The sequence below is a fragment of the Maniola jurtina genome, chromosome 11 (assembly GCF_905333055.1).
Source record: "Maniola jurtina chromosome 11, ilManJurt1.1, whole genome shotgun sequence".
NCBI classification, from domain to species: domain Eukaryota; kingdom Metazoa; phylum Arthropoda; class Insecta; order Lepidoptera; family Nymphalidae; genus Maniola; species Maniola jurtina.
In genome coordinates this window covers 3,905,304-3,924,815 of record NC_060039.1, presented here as the reverse complement: position 1 = coordinate 3,924,815, position 19,512 = coordinate 3,905,304, and the positions used below count along the sequence as shown (strand labels likewise).

The 19,512-nt window shown below is 36.8% G+C and overlaps 2 protein-coding genes across 3 annotated transcripts in view; one reads left to right on the top strand and one right to left on the bottom strand.

Annotated features, from left to right (window-relative positions):
- Nucleotides 1–6,333, top strand: part of LOC123869691 (DNA-dependent metalloprotease dvc-1) — a 29,174-nt gene extending 22,841 nt beyond the window's left edge. The window contains exon 5 of the mRNA XM_045912684.1: nucleotides 6,303–6,333. The gene's annotated coding sequence lies outside the window, so the exon portion shown is untranslated. The remainder of the gene's footprint in view (nucleotides 1–6,302) is intronic.
- The window catches only part of LOC123869688 (ATP-binding cassette sub-family G member 1-like), a 76,636-nt gene that overhangs the window by 22,018 nt on the left and 35,106 nt on the right, over nucleotides 1–19,512 (bottom strand). For both annotated transcript variants that reach the window (XR_006796947.1, XM_045912678.1), the window contains exons 2-8: nucleotides 11,981–12,098; nucleotides 10,775–10,964; nucleotides 8,461–8,606; nucleotides 6,529–6,688; nucleotides 2,632–2,819; nucleotides 2,039–2,192; nucleotides 38–206 (exon numbers count right to left, since the gene is read on the bottom strand). Coding sequence is in view for 1 of the 2 variants with exons in the window: in XM_045912678.1 (XP_045768634.1) it covers nucleotides 38–206; nucleotides 2,039–2,192; nucleotides 2,632–2,819; nucleotides 6,529–6,688; nucleotides 8,461–8,606; nucleotides 10,775–10,964; nucleotides 11,981–12,098 (1,125 nt within the window). In the remaining variant the exon portion in view is untranslated. The remainder of the gene's footprint in view (nucleotides 1–37; nucleotides 207–2,038; nucleotides 2,193–2,631; nucleotides 2,820–6,528; nucleotides 6,689–8,460; nucleotides 8,607–10,774; nucleotides 10,965–11,980; nucleotides 12,099–19,512) is intronic.

Here is a 19,512-nt window from a genome sequence, read left to right as displayed (position 1 = left end):
GTTAGGTAAAACGATACTATTATAAAAAGACACATACACAATAGTACAGGTATCATGATATAGGTGTACATGAAGAAGACTACGCAGCTCAGGCAGAACTTGAAGTTGGCGATCGGCGCGTTTCCATCATTGCCGATGAGGAAGAATATGCCACCGAGGAGAACCGCCGCGCTTACGTGGTGCAACAGTTGAATCCATAAACTAAGCTGAAACAAATAAAAGCTTATTGTCAATAATGTTAATAATAACAAGTGTAAATTAAAAATTTATAACACCCCCGACAAGTGAAGGTTACAGTAACTAGAAAAAACCAAAAAGACCTGATAACTTTCAAACGGCTGGACTGATTTTCTTTGACTATTCCGCGCCTACGATCTTAAAGTATCTGAGTTTTCCAAAACATCATTTTCAAATAAATAATTATGTATTTAGGCAACGTCCATCTTGACAGCTTGACATTTGTCAATTGACATAATATTATGAACTTAACGGTTATCTAACCTTCTTTTCTACAAGAAAACTAGAAAAGAGCTGATAACTCTTAAACGGCTGAACCAATTTTTTTGGATTATAGCTAAGAACACTCTCGATCAAGCCACCTTTCAAACAAAAAAAAGTAAATTAAAATCGGTTCATTCGTTTAGGCACTACGATGCCACAGACAGATACACAGATACACAGATACACAGACACACACGTCAAACTTATAACACCCCTCTTTTTGGGTCGGGGGTTAAAAATTACTATTGAGAATCTATAAAAGCCAAAACAATTGATTTAGATCTAGGTACATTAGAAAAAAGGTGTTATAGATTTTGAATTTTTTAACGAAATAACTTGTTAATATAAATATATATAAAATAAATTAACATTAACATATATATATGAAATAAATTGTTAACTGGTTTGGAATTACTTTACTTTTACTACTTTTTTACTTTGTTAACTTGATTGTTAACAAAGTAAAAAAGTAGTCAAAGTTGCCTTTGTTAGAGGTAGACGATTCATAATAATTATGTCCTTAGCTTCATTTAATTTAATTAAGTAAGTACCTATTTTAATAAATTAAAAATTCACAAGTAATAATATTAACAAAATTAAAAATAAAGCTAAAAATAACGTAGCACCTGATAAAATCATAAAAGAACAGAGACAAAGGTGCGGATAAGGAAATAAGCGTGGCACAAGAAAACTGGTATTTTCCTCATCTTTTAAGATATTTAAGTACCTAAGTAGCTGGACATTCTTTTTGAAGAATTCATCGTTTTTATCTCAGAGTATACATTTTAAGAATTCTTCAGCAAGTAAACTGCAAAAGAATTATAGTAGATTGGTACTCGTACATAAACATTTTCTTAAAGAAACCTGTAGCGCCATTGATAATGATGGTTATGTTTAATTCATAATCATCATCATCACAGACGATTTTTTTATTTATCGTGTGCAAAGAATATTGCACTAGTAGTTCGTCGTGTGCAAATGCAATCATCGAAGGGAAGTTTGGGGGTGATTATGGTATCTAAAGACGCTCCTTTTATTTTGGGTAGTTAAGAAACCCTTTCCACCCTCCTAAATCGTCCAATCACGCCTACAGGTGGCCTGAGACGCTAGGTCTCGGGCAACCTGCAGACCTGCTTTCAATTCCTTTTCTTTTCAACACTGATCTTGGGAGTACAATGGTCGCTACCATTGGACTTCTCTTGGAAATTGTCCAAAGAAAGCGAGTTTCCTTCGTAATACACTTACTTAAACTTAATTACTTATTATTATTGGTGGATATTATAAATTCTGTCTTTGTTTACTAAGTATTTCCAACAAGTTAAGTTAAAACCACGTGCACATTACTTGTTTTTAGTGTTAAATAATGCTGTTGTTTTTACTTTTTAGAATATCTTTTTGAACTCTTATATAGTTAGCTAGTTTCGTTTCTCTTTAAATCTTAGAGTAGATAAGCGAAACTTTTTTGACTGAATGTTGGCGTTAATCTATTCTAGGCGCTTTTTAAGCAAAACATGTTATGTTATAATATCTAACTCACCGAATTTCTGATTGTCTGCGTGAACATTCGTTTTATCAGAATCAGGAATTGTGTCAAGAACGTGGTGGGGAACTCCATCTTCTGCATTTGTTCTTTGGCGACATGCTCCACGAATATCCTCTGGATTGACTCGTCTGAATGTAATACTGGTTTCCTGTAGAGAATGAACGAGAACTGAATGAGAAATGAACGTATCGGGTTGAAATTTGGCGTGCTGTTCCTAGACCTAATCTAGAGGTTTGAAATTATGTATAGTCTAGTAATCTAGTTATTTTAAAATTTAATATTAGAGAATTAAGTAACTTTTACGATCTCTATCCAGAACATTAGATCAGTCGTGCTGAGTCACTTCTTTCAACAATTTAGTGCTAAATCAATGAATTTTAACGAACGAAATCGTGAAGTAGGTATTTATTTAAACACCCGAACACCACTTTCTTAAAATCTGAACACTACAATACAAAACAACAATAGTAATATTTTATCGTATGAAGACCATAGTAGCTTGAGATTCGGCTACGGCTTCCAGTATTATGGTTGAACTTTTGTACTCTTTTCTCACCTAATGTTATAGCCAATTCAATTTCACTAACCGTCCTCCTCTCACAGTTAGCCGATCAAGCTTCCTACACAGCTTTCCGTTCTGGCAGAGTTCCGACATTTGTGCTGATGCTTCCATATCACTCAGCAGCGTCTCCAACACGAAATCGGCCGGATTGTGTGTCGTCGGACACACGTGACCGATTTCCGATAGAAACGGGACGAGGAGAGGCGCTGCGCCCTGTGAAATCAAATCAAATCACTCGTACTCGCATGGAACGTTTCTGATACGAATCACTGACATGTGTAATGTCCTGCCAGCGTCCGTTTCCTGCCACGTATCCATAAACATGGCATATTCGAGGCAAGGGCGAATAGGTATCTCCTAGGAACGCGCGCTCCAACCTAGACCTAACCATAACTAACCGACTTCAAAAAAGGAGGAGGTTCTCTATTTGACATGTTTTTTTTCGTATGTTTGTTACGCGATTACTCCGTCAAATATGAACCGATTTTGATAATTTTTTATTGTTTGGTAATTTTTTTTTTGGTATAATATGATATTTCATGAAACCTGGCACACTTTCGATTCGGACGATTCGACACGAGGAAGTGTGCGAGGTTCATGATATACAGAATTCTAAAAATCCGTGTCGTTCAACTCGTTCGACGCGTTCAGCTCGGATAAGTGTGCATTCACCTTTGAAAATGCTTAACGAAGTCGAGGAAAATTATAGCTTTCGGTCACACTGTGATGCACACTAGTAACTGCATCGTTTCTGTTACGAACTGCAAAGTGACGTCTTTTAATTGAACAAAGTTTGCTGACTTAGGTATATTTTAACTCCGTTGTTAAAAAATTTATACGACATTCCGGAAAAAAGTTAAGATTCCATTTGTTTCAAATTGCGTTCAATTCAACACTTGAATGTACTTCTCCAGCAGTAAATTTCAAAAGGCGACGTAAATCGAATTGCGTTTTAAGAAAACATATCTAGATCTCGTACGGGTAGCTATACGCGTAGAAGAGCATAAAGCGGCGAAACTCTGACACCGTACTGTTTCTATATAGGAGTAATTTCAATTTTATCGTTTCCTTGAGAAATATACGACTAATCGTAAATATACAGGATGGAGAAAGCTTTTAAGCACGGAATACTTGAAATGTCTTGAGCGAGAACGCTATTTTATGGCATTTAAAATGAATACAGTTTTAGATGGTAGGAAGGTTAACCTTTATTTCTTAGTTATGTAGGTCAAATTCTTGTTTTCTAAAGTTTTATTCGTTTTTATTAGCTAGGCACTAGATGATGACTTCATCCGCACGGATTAAGTTTGTTTTTAAATCCCGTGGGACCGTCTCCAGGATGCATGCTGTGCCATTCCCTTTCCAAGTTAGCCCGCTTCCATCTTAGACTGCATCATTACTTTATACTTACCATCAGGTGAAATTGCAGTCAAGGGCTAACTTGTAGTGGAATAAAAAGATCCCTGTACCAAATAGGCAAATGAATTTCATCCGCGTGGACTTAGATTTTTAAAATCCGGTGAAAACTATTTGATTTTCCGGGATAAAAATAGCTTATGGCTGTCCTTGGGATGCAAGCTATCTTTATACCTTTCTTCAGAATCGATTAAATGGACAGATGGTGAAAAGCTAGCAGTCAAACATACCTACACCCTCCCATTTATAATATTATATTAGTATGGATAATATGTAGGTATTTAGGTATTATTAGAAGGAACAATTAGAAGGAAAGTTACTAAGTTTAGCCTATAGATCTAACTACACAGTAAGAACCACAGAGATTAATTTTTAGGGGCAAGCTTTTCTGAATACTTTTTTGCGGTTTGCTTGGTCAAGATACTTATTTTGGCAAAATTGAAAGAGTTCTGATCACAAAAGGACTAGTAAAGCTAACTAACTTTATAAGGTTATGTGGCTACGAATATCCTAAAGTTAAACTGAACAAGACAATGTAACGCAACGTAGATAGGTAGGTACCTGTAGGGAAACATAATTTAAAAAGTTTCATAGATAGGTAAGGTGGAAATACCGTTGAATTCATCGAAAGTGACTACTATTTCAGCGAAGTTGTGAAAGCTTTATACCCCCCGGGGATGGCCGACCCAATAATAAAAGTCACAAACAAGATATAGTGTCGGCGAAAGAAATATGAAAATTGCAAGAAGTTCAGAGGAACAGTTTGTGAGACGATAGTTCTATTTCACGGACGAGGAAGTCGAAGGACTGTATGGAATGCAAAGAGTTTGACTTTCAGTTTGAGATCTATAGAGCCCACTTTGACTTTGATCAGACTTAAGACACTGTTAAAACGAGACAGCGTTATATAGCTGGCATACATCTGTCTCGTTTTAACTGAAATTTAAGTCTAAGCAATATCAAACTACGCTTTATAGATTTCAACCTCAGTGCGTTAAGGAAACTAAATCATTTTTGTGACTTCATCTGCGTAAAGGTTTTTAAAGATGCTTTCAGACTTTCTTAAAATCTACTCTAAACGGGGTTTTATTTACAATAAATACAATTTACAATTATTAATTACAATTACAATATACTTGTAACGGTCCATATCTACCTCCTTCATTGTATTTTTATAGCGTAGGTTTTTTAATTAATAATATTTATTGTATGTCAAACTATGGCCTTAAGCCCTTCTTATTTTGAAAGGATACCTTCGGTCACGTGCTTAGTAGAAGGCCGGTGGTAGGTTAATCATGAAGATTCATGCACTTATAACAGTAAATAAAAAGAAAGTCGAATAGCTGACCTATTTATTTATGGTGAATTCTAACGCACAAGAACCAACTTACAAACTAACAGCTTTTATGCACTTCATGTTTTTGTACGCCCTCTCGAAACGAAATTTCTGAACAAGATATTTCCTAATTCTTTTAAGTACAAAGTCATCGTTTTCATTTCTAGTTCAGTTCATTTGACTGGTCCTAGGCCGCTGGCTACAGTCTCTTTGTCCTCGTCAGTACAATTAATGATGGCACAAAGCCGTCTAATTTGCGTTCATGACAGTTTAGCTCCGTTTCGTTACCGGCCACAAAGGCTCGTGACTGTCCATGTCCGGGCCTTTTCAATTCAGAGACTAGGTACTTCTTATATCCTTTGATTGAAAGATCAAATGCTATAGAGTATAGACTAGGGCTACGTTCACGCGGCGGTTGTTCGATTCGATTTTTAACCCCCGACCCAAAAAGAGGGGTGTTATAAGTTTGACATGTGTATCTGTGTAACTGTGTATCTGTCTGTGGCATCGTAGCTCCTAAACTATGAACCAATTTAATTTAGTTTTTTTTTTTGTTTGAAAGGTGGCTTGATCGAGAGTTTTCTTAGCCATAATCTAAAAAAATCGGTTCAGCCGTTTGAAAGTTATCAGCTCTTTTCTAGTTACTGTAACCTTCACTTGTCGAGGGTGTTGTAAATTTTTAATTTACACTTGTTTCACGTACCTATAGCTGATGTTATATTGCACGATGAACGCTCTGCCTTGGTTGTAGTAGTGAGTGTATTAATAAGCGTTAACCTCTTTCCCTTTCTGAAAAATTCGAACCGCTAGGATATGGAACACCCTTCCGGCATCAGTTTTCGCCTCCACTTTTAACAAGTGTGAATAGGCATCTTCTAGGCAAGCCTGCTTTATCTTAGGCTGCATCTTCACTTGCCTGCAGGTCTAGTTATAGCCAAGTGCTAGACTATAAATTAAAAAAATATATGTAAAAATGGGCCAATGTAAGGATAAATTGGTTCCGACGCGGATAATTTACCTACGAGTACGTATTCTACGAGCAAGATTAAATTACTCCACTCATTCGAGTTTGTTTAAATAAAATAAGTCGAGCAAGTCGTACGCTTGTATGGATACCTTTTAGCTTTTTTATTTTGTCTGAAGGGAAGAGTTTTGACTTATCATATTTACCTGATAACAGCATAGTCCTCTGGATAACACATAAACTCGGTCAAACAGCGAGAATAAGGAAGCGGAGGGCTGGTGGATGGTGCATATAATTGTTCTCCCTTGCCGAGATAGAAGCCTTAGAAGAACTACCAGATGACGTATTGACACTATATCCAGGCCTCTGAAACACAAATAAATTAAATTCAAGAGTCTGTCTGTCATTTCGAAAAACTGCCTTTTCTTGAGCTTATAAATTCAAAATTAGACTTTTAAAAGTCCTTTTGAATCGTCAAGAGCATCTACCAATGGTTCGCAATGCCTTTCCTGCAGAGAATTTAATTTTATGATTATTTGCTCGCAAACCCCCAAACCAAACATTAGTTATGTCTCTCTGCCTGTTTTCGACTTTCTGAAATTGGTAGAAGTCTTTTTATTTTACTCAAATTTAATTTTCAATAACTTGACTTGTTAATTGCCTGTGATAGACACCGAGGTTTTTTGCCTTCGAATGAGGAACACCAAAATGTAAGATTGCGTTAAAGTAGTCAGGATGCTTAATATTCGCAATCTCTTGCCGGGTACCTACTCATTAGCGAGCTGTAACTGATACCAGTTTCGGAAATGATCCCTTTAGGCTAGGTATATTGCCATCCTAACCTAAGGTGGAGGTGTCTTGTTGCGAAACGCAGTTTGTGAATAAACGCAGCGGTTTAGTAAGTATCGTGTTTCGCAGTGCGTTTGCGTGCGAACCTGGTGAACCTACTGAAATATATACCATATATTATAATATGCTATTTCAATAGTATTGGACTTCTGCGTTTGAATGTATTGCGTTCGTACTTACCAAGGAATCTTTACCTTAAGTTAGTTAAGTAAAGGAAACTGATCAGATGCGTGAGCGAATGTTACTTCCAAAATGGACTTGCACGACTAAGAAGGATTTCTAAACGACCCACGTTCTAAAAAGGCTAAAAGTACTTAATCTAATGAATTGCTTTGTACTTTCGGAATATGGTCCGAGAGTAAGTAGAGATTTTTCTGGAAGTGCTTAATAAATACTGAACGTTCGTAGTTAAGATGTTTCTTTTGCGTTGCGGTGGTATGTAGACTAAGTAAGTAAGCTTGATTTGCCAGTTGGATTATTAAAATATTAGAAAAAGATACAACAGTTGTAAGAGACAGATGGACAGATAGAAACCGAGGTAGTTTTATAAGTGTTCTGTTTTAACTTTTGGGCACGGGACGGGTCGAATGCCGGGACTACACACAGCACTCATGTTCAAATTTGTTTAGGTTAAATTAAAAAAGGGTTTTAAAAATTCAAACTTCGTTCAAATAATTTGAATGATTTGATTCAACTAAAATTTTGTGCTCACCACAAGTTGACAGGTCTTGTCTGTATAATGCCAATCAAATCCATAAATAATCAGGCAGCGCAAAAGAACTATCTTACCAATTTTCAACTTTTATCAATCACCTCCTCGATATTACCAATGGGCTCTCTGGCTAATGATTCTGTGCGCCTGTTTCAATTTTCTAAACACGATTCGGGGTTTATGTGCAATAAAATGTTACTGCTGGTGTGATTAACTAGAATTACATTGTATTGTACAGAACTGTTAGTTTAGGTAAAACGTGGCCTAGTTCAGGCATGACTGAGTTTTGGAGGCCCGAATTTGGCATTTCTCTCTTTTCGTCGTCATCCTCATTGCTGAGAGTCATGACCCCTTTCCATTAATCACATAATGATAGGAGTTGTAGAGAGTACAATTTCCCGTACAAGCCATGCACAAGATTTCGATTTTTAGGTTTTGCCGTTATTATCAAATGTTAAATAAACCTAATAATAGGGGCCGACAGCTTAAAATACGGATACGGAGCAACCGAGGAGGCCAAATTCGGATTCTCCAAAATCGGTCACCCATCCAGTTACTGAGAAGATCCTCAACTTACGTGGTAGGTTCGTCCAGGAAGATGATAGGTGGGTTGTTGACCAGCTCTAATGCTACGGACAGACGTTTGGACTGGCCTCCGGATAGTTTTTGGGACATGGTGTTCTGATGGTCCCATAGTCCGAGAGTTTGAAGGATTTCTTCAACCTGGAAATACCAACAATTTCAAGCCTGGCAGTTTTCATTCAACCTGGCAGTTTAACAATGCAGCCAGCAGGGGATTCGTCGCTTCAAGGAACTACTAGGCTACTGTACAGAGAGCTACGTATGCTACGGCGTAGGTACGTGCGACGCAGACATGTCTCTGTACCGCTCTGCGTCGCGTACAGTGCCAGCACAGATTTCTGCGTGATGCGTGCACGTCAACTCATAAACATCTTTATCTAATCACCTATTATTTGGTGTGTTGCAGACAAGTGCATGCCTTACATAGGTTATCCTTTCTATAATAAATAATAGGAGAGGTCCGCTTTTGTCCGGTCTTGAGCACCCAATTTTTTAGTCTAGACCTAGAGTCTAGACTCAAAAATTGGTCTAATAATAAAATAGTCTATGCTTACGATTTCTAGCCAGTACCTACTTTCTTGGGTGGCCTCGAGATCAAACTGCAGGGACGATGATATTATAAATAAAGCGGAATACATTTCAGAGACAACTTTCCCGCTGGGAAAGTTGTCTCTGAAAGCCTATATCTTTTTTCAATTGCTCATAATCCATCGACTGATCGCAAGATAAACACAAAATAATAGAGTAGAAACTGGGTAGGACTTCAGAATTCGGATTATTTCCCCGGGAAGTTGAATTAAGTTTAGATTTGGAAGCTTGTTTGGATATGGATACAGGAAGCCCCGCGGGTGGAGATTATTGATGAGGTCATATCCGTTTCGTTATTATATTTCAATATTCCAAAGAAGATCCCGTTACACCGAAATAACGAACTAAATTAAAGGTAAACATATCAGAAACTCTGAATAGCTTATGGGAATAAAAACTTTTAATGTAAAAAACAATATAATGATCTCAATAATTGACTAGAGTAGGACTGAATAGCGCAATGAGGGAAGGACGGATTGAGAGACTGAATTCAAGTAGTAAGTTCTTTATTTCACTGTATGTTTTTTTAAATAAAGAAATATGATTTGATTTGATTTGATTTGAAATGTTTGTTACGCGATTACTCCGCCAAATACGGAAATAATTTTTTTTTATTCACTATAGGCAAGCGCTTTGACCACAATCACACCTGATGGAAAGTGAAATAGAGGTATTTTGATAAATTTTCTTTTGGTTTGTCATAAGAAATCAAACATATTGTACTTACTTACTGCAAATTATACCTACCTACCTATGTCATAGAATATCATGTGAGTTTACAGAAATGTATTATTTATTAAGTACTGCTTAGATTTCCATCGATGTTCCATGATTTATGGTAGTTTGGCCATACTTCTATCTGGAGAATAATATAATGTATTGCTTGAACAAATGTATCTCTAATGATTATGAGAATTGTTGAGTTAGAAGCGATATTCCGAAACAAAACTTTTCGTGTTTGTAATTTTGTATGCGTGGGCTTTTGAATGATATTCTAACATACTTACCTTTATGGGCATAATGAACAAACAATTGCTGAACATTATCCCGTAGTTGGGTAAAAACACCAGTCAAGTGCGAGTCGGCCTCACACACGAAGGGTTCCCTAGCATCGTACAGGATAAAACACATTTAATATGTCCAACACTCTATGTTAATGATGGACTACATGTTATTTAGAAAACTATGTAATTATTTTTTCATGAACGCATTTGTTTTTGGTGAAGTAACCACAAATTCAAGGTTTTCGGATTTTCCCTTTACTTGTGCTATAAAATCTATCTACCTACCGAATTTCATAATTCTAGATCAACGAGAAGTAGCTATCTACCCTATAGGTTTTGATTCCCTTTTCTTGACTGACACGAGAGACAGACATACATACAGAGAACAAAGTGATCCTATAGATAAGGTTTCCTTTTTTCCATTTTGAGGTATGGAACCCTAAAAAGGGAGTAAAGTGATTTGATTACTCACAATAAGGACTTCGTCTGTGTTCGTCAATATGGTGTTAGCTGGCGGGCGTGCTCTGCCTTTTTGGAGTGTTTTTTTTGTTTAAACTCACTGGAAAGCGTTCTAAGGGGGTGCCGTGCGTATGTCGGCGAGCGCCGGAACAGACGGGGTCCATACTTGTATAGTTTAACTAACTTGTTACAAATAACTACAACCTTGACATTGGCTAATCTTTGTAGAGCCAGACGAGAGAGAAAAAAAAAACTCACAATAAGTTCTTTCTCCGGCCTCCCTAGCTCCTTCCCCAGTTTGAGATCAGCGGCGATCATCATGGACTCCTTGACGGTGAGCCTGGGCTGCAGGAGGTCATCCTGCATGATGTAACTGCTCAGCTTCTTGAACACTCGCATGTCGCGCGCGTGCCCGTTCACTGTGATGCGGCCGTTCACGCCTATTGAACTGTCAAAAGATAAATTTATTGAAAGAAAGATACGTATTTTACTGTAAAAATACTATTGGTAATAATGATACTGTAATCCGAAGTTCATCTATACATATAATAAAATTGTAGAAAAGTGGTGTCTGTACAATATGTAAAAAAAGTAGCAGGGGTCATTATATCGATGCCGAACCCGAAATTGTAATTAATTTTTTTTTGTCTGTTTGTCTGTTTGTCTGTGTGTTTGTGCACGCTAATATCAGAAACGGCTTATTCGATTTAGATACGGTTTTCAATAATATATTGTAGTAAGCTTCACTTAATATTTAGTGTTTATTTCATGTCAATCGGTTCATAAATAAAAAAGTTATGTCAATTTAAAGAATCACGGCGAACATTTTAACGTACAGAGTACGTACTACACGCCTCGCGCCTCAGGAGCGTCCGTGGCTATATAAAGCGCGCTGAGAGCCGCGCCGCTGCCATAAGGAATGCTGCCCGAAAAGTCACTATTCCACGCGAACGAAGTCGCGGGCACAGCTAGTTCATTAATAAAATTCAACAATAAATATATATAATATAAAAACAGAATAGAAATAATAATATTATGTATAAGATAATGTGGACGTGCAAATGCAATTTACAACTGTGCATTGTAAGGTCTCCTGAGGATGCTCCGGTGTCGGAGTGAAACGTGCGTTGAGTAGTTTTGGGATTTGAGTGGTGCTGCGTGGTGATCAGGTGCGTATTGCTTGTTTGGTGGCTGGCTTTTCCTGCATGATTAGCAGTGGGAGAGCGGGCGGTGCATATCGCATGTTGCATGTTGCACCATACAAATTTAGTTTAGCGGATTATAGCAAATTAAGCTTTTAGATCCTTGTATATGAAGATAGCGATTATGATGTAGACACCCGCTAAGAAAGGATTTTTGAAAATTCAACCCTTAAGGGGTAAAATAGAACTTAGGAGGTTGAAATTTGTGTAGCCCACGCGGATGAAATCGCGTGCATAAACTAGTTAATAATAATGAGCATACGTGTATCCTGCAAGAATGTTTAACAGCGTAGATTTGCCAGCGCCAGAAGGTCCCAGGATGCACGTCAGCTCCCCGGAACGGAACTCGCCCGACACGTTGTGAAGTATCCGACGCTCTCCTGTAAACAACAAATGGCTAGTTAGAGAAATTGTTAGGTACAAGGTAGGTACAAGGTTTACTTTTCTTTGACACAATCCTTGGACAGTGAGACTGTGCAACAGCCATCGATAATACATCGATGGCAACAGCTGCATTATGAAAGAAAGATTTCCTAGATAAACGTACACACACACAAACACCCCCCCCCCCCCCCCCCCCCCACGCACAACCCACGCACGCACGCACGGTCAAGGCCGTTCTCAATTCGTCGGGATCTTTTCTTTTTTTTTTTTATGTATGAACCCCCGATTACTCAAAGACCCCTGGACCGATTTGGAAAATTTTTTTTGTTTGAAAGGGTACCTATACTGTGCAGGTGGTCCCATATAAATTTGGTGAAGATCTGATGAATATCTACGGAGATGGAGAACAGCAAATTGCTCGCGATCAGTGTAATAGCTTAGTAAACAGTAGGGTTTTAACTGGGCATAGCATAGTACAGTGGGGCCACTAAAAAATGTGCAATAAAAAATTTTCAAAAGAAAAATAAAACCGACTTCAAAAACCAAAAACATTAAATAGTAGAAAATAATTTTTGTTTAGCTACACGTGTAATGTACCTAGGTATGAAGTCGGGCGAGCTTCACTCTTGGATTTCTAAATTTGTTTTAATATGCTCGCTCGACTTCATACCTAGGTACATTACACGTGTAGCTAAACAAAAATTATTTTCAACTTTTTAGTGTTTTTGGTTTTTGAAGTCGGTTTTATTTTTCTTTTGAATTTTTTTTAAAGGATAATAAAGATAATAAAAATGCTTTTTTGTACTTTAGTACTGATATTTTTATTTCATGATATAACCACTTGGATTACAAAATGATAAAGAAAAAAGTTGCATTGTTTACGGCTAATAGTTTTATTATTAATTAGCCATTGTGATTCTTAGTTACGCACTTATTTATTCCTACTTTAATGGTTACGCAAGTACCTACTTAATTCATAATACCTACTCGCCGTGCGCCCTAAAGTACCTACCTATTGACGTAAAGCAGAAGGTCTGTATTTAGATAATATTACGGTACCTAATTAGGTTTTCAGTTTAAAACCATAAAAACGTTGCCGAAGCAAAGCTACAATTTCTCCATTACAATTACATAAAAATGCCGTTAAATTTAGCTTTTACATCTTTAATTAAGGAGAGAGGTCCTAAAATGTTTTGAATTAAAATTTGAGAACATAGTCACGAAGCTGGCGGTATTTTCGGTTTTTGATTAGCTTCATCGTTAAAAGTGATAGGTGTCTAGGTGATATCAACGATCTTAAATGTCCTACCTAGATAGGTCATTCCAAACTAAAGTAACTAGAAAAGAGCTGATAGTTTTCAAACGGCTGAACCATTTTTTTGGATTATGGCTAAGAACACCCTCGATCAAGCCACCTTTCAAACAACAAAAAACTAAATTAAAATCGGTTCATTAGTTTAGGAGCTACGATGCCACAGACAGTTACACAGATACACACGTCAAACTTATAACATCCCTCTTTTTGGGTCGGGGGTTAAAAACTTTTCAGTTTTGATGATTGACGAGGCGGTGCTATACCTACAAACAGTGTCAGCCCAAGGTTTAATCTAAAATGTAGCAATATTTAACTATTTCTGCCTGTCTATAGTTACAAGTAGAACGATTCATAGGAAATTAGCATCCATATCCTACTAAATAATACCGCAAACGAAGATAAAGAGCCACGCGGTTTCTTACATTTTTTGAAAATAAATCTTATTAGATTCAAAACGAAAAATAAATAAATGATTTGAACATAAAATATTATAAGCGTGAGAGAAGCTAGTGAGAAGTTTTCTTAAATTTTACAGAAATATATGAAAAAGTGAAAAAAATTCAAAAAATTTTTTTTTTCCATTATTTTGTTATCGAAGCCGCGCCTCCAGGATTATGCGTCTGGAGTAACCACTCTGTACCCCTATGTATTATGTGCAAGGCCGGCCCTACGATAGGCCCTGTATATATAAAGCATAAACATATTTTCAGACAGCTATGCTTGTTTACATTGAAACTCGCGGTTATACACGTGATTTTTCTTGACAAGTGTCAGGTAAGATCAGTGATTTTGAACTTTGTCCCTATCTTTTTAATTCTACCGTTGATAATGCGTTGCTAGCAAAGTTCGACGTTGTTGACCTCTACAAATACGTACCTACTTCATCTAAAGCGTACCTACTATGGTCAACGTGAATATGAAGTTTTTAGGGTCCCCTACCTCAAATGTGAAAAATGAACTCTCATAAGATCACTTTGCTGTCTTCAGTCAGTCGTGTCTGCCAAATCAAAACCTACAGAGTACTTCTTGTTGACCTAAAATCATGCAATGTCATCGTCAATGCAAATATCATAAGCGAAGGAAAAAATTCGGAAACCGTGAATTTGTGGTTGCTTCACAAAAAAATTGTTAATTTCTGTACGATGGTACGGAACCCTTCGTGTGCAAGTCCGGCTCGCACTTGACCAGTTCTTTAATGACAGATAGGCTTGCGCTTGACGACAATCATGCCTTATGGAAACTAAGATTGAGGTCTAGGTTGGAGTGCGCTTGCCTAGAAAATATCTATGCTCTCTTGCCTGGAAGCTACTTAGCCCGCACGCTACCATTAGTTTTTGCACTTTAAAAAAATTGCCACCGATTCCCTATCTAAACTAACAGCTAAGGTAGGTAGAGTATCAAGCGTTTTATTGAAATACATCAAAATAAGTGTTTATTTATACAAAAGAGTAAAATGTTTACGATCCGTTCTGTCCCGGTAGCCTCTGGTCAGTATCAATTTAGAACAAATTGAGGCATTAAATTTTATTTTTATAGTCTTTTTGTTTGACGACTGGGGCAGGGGGCTGTATTGATTTTATACTACATCCGATTTTTATTTACTTAATCCAATTTTATGTACGCAATGGCTAAACATATTTTATGTTATGTTATTTAATTTAGGTATGATTTGCCATATTTTCCTCCAAATCTCCAAAGTTACCGATTTGGGTCAACGTTGCTATACTAAGAAAATATTTTTATAAACTCCACCCAAGCGAGGCCGGGGCGTGTCAGCTAGTTCATGCTAATATTATAAATATGAAAGTAATATCTCTATGTGTCTGTCTGATAGCTGCTTTTCATGGCCCATCCGTTTGACCGATTTTGACGAAATTTGGTACTCAAACGTATGCATCACTTGCATATTATGCCTTTCATGTAGGCTACTGTTATATCGGAAAATTAAAGAGATTTCCATGGGATTGAAAAACAAAACTTACGCGGACGAAGTCGTAGGCATCGTCTGTTAGGTAATAAATAAAGCTGCTGGTTTCGATATGATTTATTTCCAATCAAAACTATATTATCTATAAAATGTTTAATGTTTATGCTTAAAACACAACCTGACAGTTGATAATTACATACCTATTCATTTATTATTCTTAAATTAATTAATCATACAATAATTTATATTACGGGTGTGAACTATAATTACTGTTTTTAAATACAGAGATCATCTATAAACGTGTTTGCATTTACAAATAAACTACAAGTAATAATTGATATGAATTGTTTTACTGCCCGTAGTAAGTTTTCAAGTCACAGCATGATAAAAACAGTATAGATAGACCTTTTTTACTCCTATAAAATAAAAAGGTGTTAGCACTTTTAAAGTCAAGAGATCTCTTTAATCGCCCGTGCGTAGAATGTGTTTTTACCCGACTGCACAAGACAAGAAGTAATTTTTTTAGCGCGCATTAATGGAGAAAGTTTTCAATAAAATTAGGTAAGTGGTTTGTCATTAGAACACGAAGGTAGGTAGCAATGAGTAAAAAAATGAAATAAGGAACATCATATCAATAAGATTGGTGAGCTAAAAGTTTTCTCTACTTATAAATAGGGTTATATTGTTTGAATTTATCTCGTTAGGTTCATTTATTTATTTTATTTTATTATTTTGTACATTGTTTCAAACTAATAATGAAATTAAGTAGACAAAGATAAAACTTATTAGTCTAATAGAAACTTCTTTCAGCTTCTCTTTAAAGTAAGTTGAGTAAGTTCATAATTGCGACAAGTGACAAGTAAAAAAGTGTCAATTTTTTTTACTTGCGGATCATAAATAAAGAAATCATGTTTGCTCCCAGTTTTAAAGCGTAGTTACACTAATACTTAAAAAAACCGGGCTTTCGGTCAGGCAGGCTGGCAGGCAGGCAGGCAGGCAGGCAGGCAGGCAGGCAGACAGACAGACAGACAGACAACAAAGTGATCCTATAAGGGTTCCGTTTTTCCTTTTGAGGTACGGAACCCTAATAATGAACCGAGTTTAATTGGTTGAGCGGAGTCCGAGATTCACCTTGATCTGAAAATAATAGGGGTGAATCCATGGACAAATCTGGTATTTAAAATAAACCTCCTAATTTTCACTTTCCGTGTAAAATAATATACATATATCGTCGTATTTCCAGCAATAAAATCCGATTTTCCACTCACTGTCAACGTTACATTTAAAAGCAAAGTTACCATAATTCCCGTTACTGGGGTTTCTGACTTTACCAATTAATAAACTTTTGACACTCACAAAATTTAGCTAATAGGTACGAACATCGCATAAAATATTATGTAGGCAGTAGGCACGTATAACATGTTATATGAGTAATAGGTATATACTATATATACCTATTACTCATATAACCCAATATAATACAGTACCCAATACAATATATTAAAAATATTTATCCATTATCATTTCATAATTGCAAAAAAGTTCTTGTTGAGTGGTTGCTTAAATTAAATTATCATGAAACCGAAGATCTGATGCAACAAGTGCATACTTAACAAAAAGTGCACGTACTTTCATGTCCAAAATTTAAATTCACATTTATTTATTTTTAAAGCACTGAGCTTTAAATCCCAAGCACTGTCACGTACCTACACACATCCATGCACACGGTCACACCCACACAAACACCCACCCACCCACCCACCCACCCACACACACACGCACGCACGCACACACACACACACACACACACACGCACACACACACACACACACACACACACACACACACATCTTGTATTTAGCAGTAGATTTACTATTTAATTTTATATAACTGTAACTCTAAAATTACCTATTATTGCTTATTTTTTACTCTCATTTGTTTAATAATTAATTTGCTTATTACTTTTAGAAACTACTTATTTATTTCCATTGTAACAGAATATGCTATGGAAGAGCGGGGCCGCCCGCCACAAGTACTAGTTTAATACTAGTCACTTACTGGGACGGTCCCAATTTCTATGTTATATGTAAACTTGTTTTATACCGAAATAAATATTTTTGTATTTGTATTTGTATTTGTATATACATAATAAAACGTGTAGTGTGAATTTACTGTTATTTCTAGGCTACATAGGTTTATAGCGTTATCTATCCGATCTACAATACTCACAAATACCTCAACAATAACAATGGAGCAAAGCGGTGCATTTAACTAATACAGTCATGTTTTGTTATGTTCTTAACCCCCGACCCAAAAAGAGAGGTGTTATAAGTTTGACGTGTGTATCTGTGTACCTATCTGTCTGTGGTATCGTACCTCCTAAACTATTGAACCGATTTTAATTTAGTTTTTTTTTGTTTGAAAGATGGCTTGATCGAGAGTGTTCTTAGCTATAATCCAAGAAAATCGGTTCAGCCGTTTGAAAGTTATTAGCTCTTTTCTCGTTACTGTAACCTTCACTTGTCGGTGGTGTTATAAATTTTTAATTAAACTTGTCTATAAAGTTATTCTGTTTGAGTAAAATTTCAGAGCCATACGTCATTTTAATACCTAAAGCTAAAATTTTTATAGTAAATCATGCAAGTGCGTATTTGCTAGCTTGAAAGCGGGTCCCTTTTTCAGCCTTACCTACTCACCTAGTTAAAGTATGATTTAAAAACCATTTTATAAATATTTTGCAGAATATTTTTAAATACGGATGTATTGCCAGACACTTTTCGTTAAGCCTTACTTTCGCCAGAGCTTTAAAGCTTGTAAACAATCCGTGTAACACCTTACACCTACCTATATTTCAAGACCTTATATGAGCAGCCAGACCACACACATGCCCCTACATACAATAAAGTTCCACTCTGAGTATGGGGTAATCCCAACAGGTTCTATTGGGTTTATAAAAATCTAAATCCACCCGAAGGAATAGGAAGTCGTCGGCAAAAGCTAGCAATGCATAAATTACAAATCTAGTTAGGCACACGCCATTACCTCAAATCTGTGCCAATACGTGCCGGCACATTCCGAGCAATGGCAATAGACTTGCGATTCCAGGAAATATACTGCGTGCATTACCCGCCGTGTCTCCGAAGACACATGGCCGACCCATATCAACTCCATCTATCTCCTTTTATCTCCTTTATTTTGACTTCTAACTGACTTTCGAACAAAGGAATATTTTAAGGTATAATCTTGCATAGATACAATTGAGACTAGCCACGTTTGCCGTATTAGGACTGGGCAGGGCACAGACTACCCTCAGATGGTCTGTGGCACTGGGTACCTACGACAAATGACCAACGTGTGGGATTTGATCATATGATTTTAGTCTTTAGTCTGTCAGTTCAGTAGTCAGATCTCCGAGCTGTGTTTGTGTGTTTTAACGACGAAAAATAATATTGTGAAGCAATCTGCACGCTTGAAATTGCGTCATAACGTTCTCAAATATTATATTATTAATATTCGAAAGCCAATTAGCACGTGGCCAGCATTACATCTGGGAGAAGATCCATGCTCAGTAGTGGGCCGGCGTTGAGTTTATGATGAACCGGACATTAATAGATATTTCGCATACATCGGAAACCGATATGGATATGGTAATCATAGGGGTGAGACGAAAATGATCGCAACGTCGAAGAATGGAAATAAGTGTAATTTGTTGTGGACAGTCCGCGGAACAGCAATTTCCTGCCTCGGCTATTTGTAATATCGGCTCGGCGAGCTCAGCGTGCCAATTCCGTCGTGAGTCGTGGCAAAATTCGTAAAACATGCCAACTGGTCTGTGAATCGGGATGTTCGGTTCATTTGCTTTGTGTTTCATAAAGCTAAATCTAGTCTTTATACTAGACAAGATTTTCCAATTTAGAAATTGTAAACTCCCAAATTGCTTCTGCCAGGAATAGTATCCAGGATCTCTCACTTAACGAACCATAGCGCTCACCACTGCGCCAGGGAAGTCATCGGATGTTTCTTCTGATTTTCTCCTTCCAAAAACGTTTTCTATCAAAAGGGAGAACCTTTCCTTTACTGATTTCTTTAGGGATTTACAGTTTTCCGATTCGGTTGATAGTTGTAAAAGGAAAAGTTCTCCCTTTTAAAGGGAAAGATCTTGGAAGGA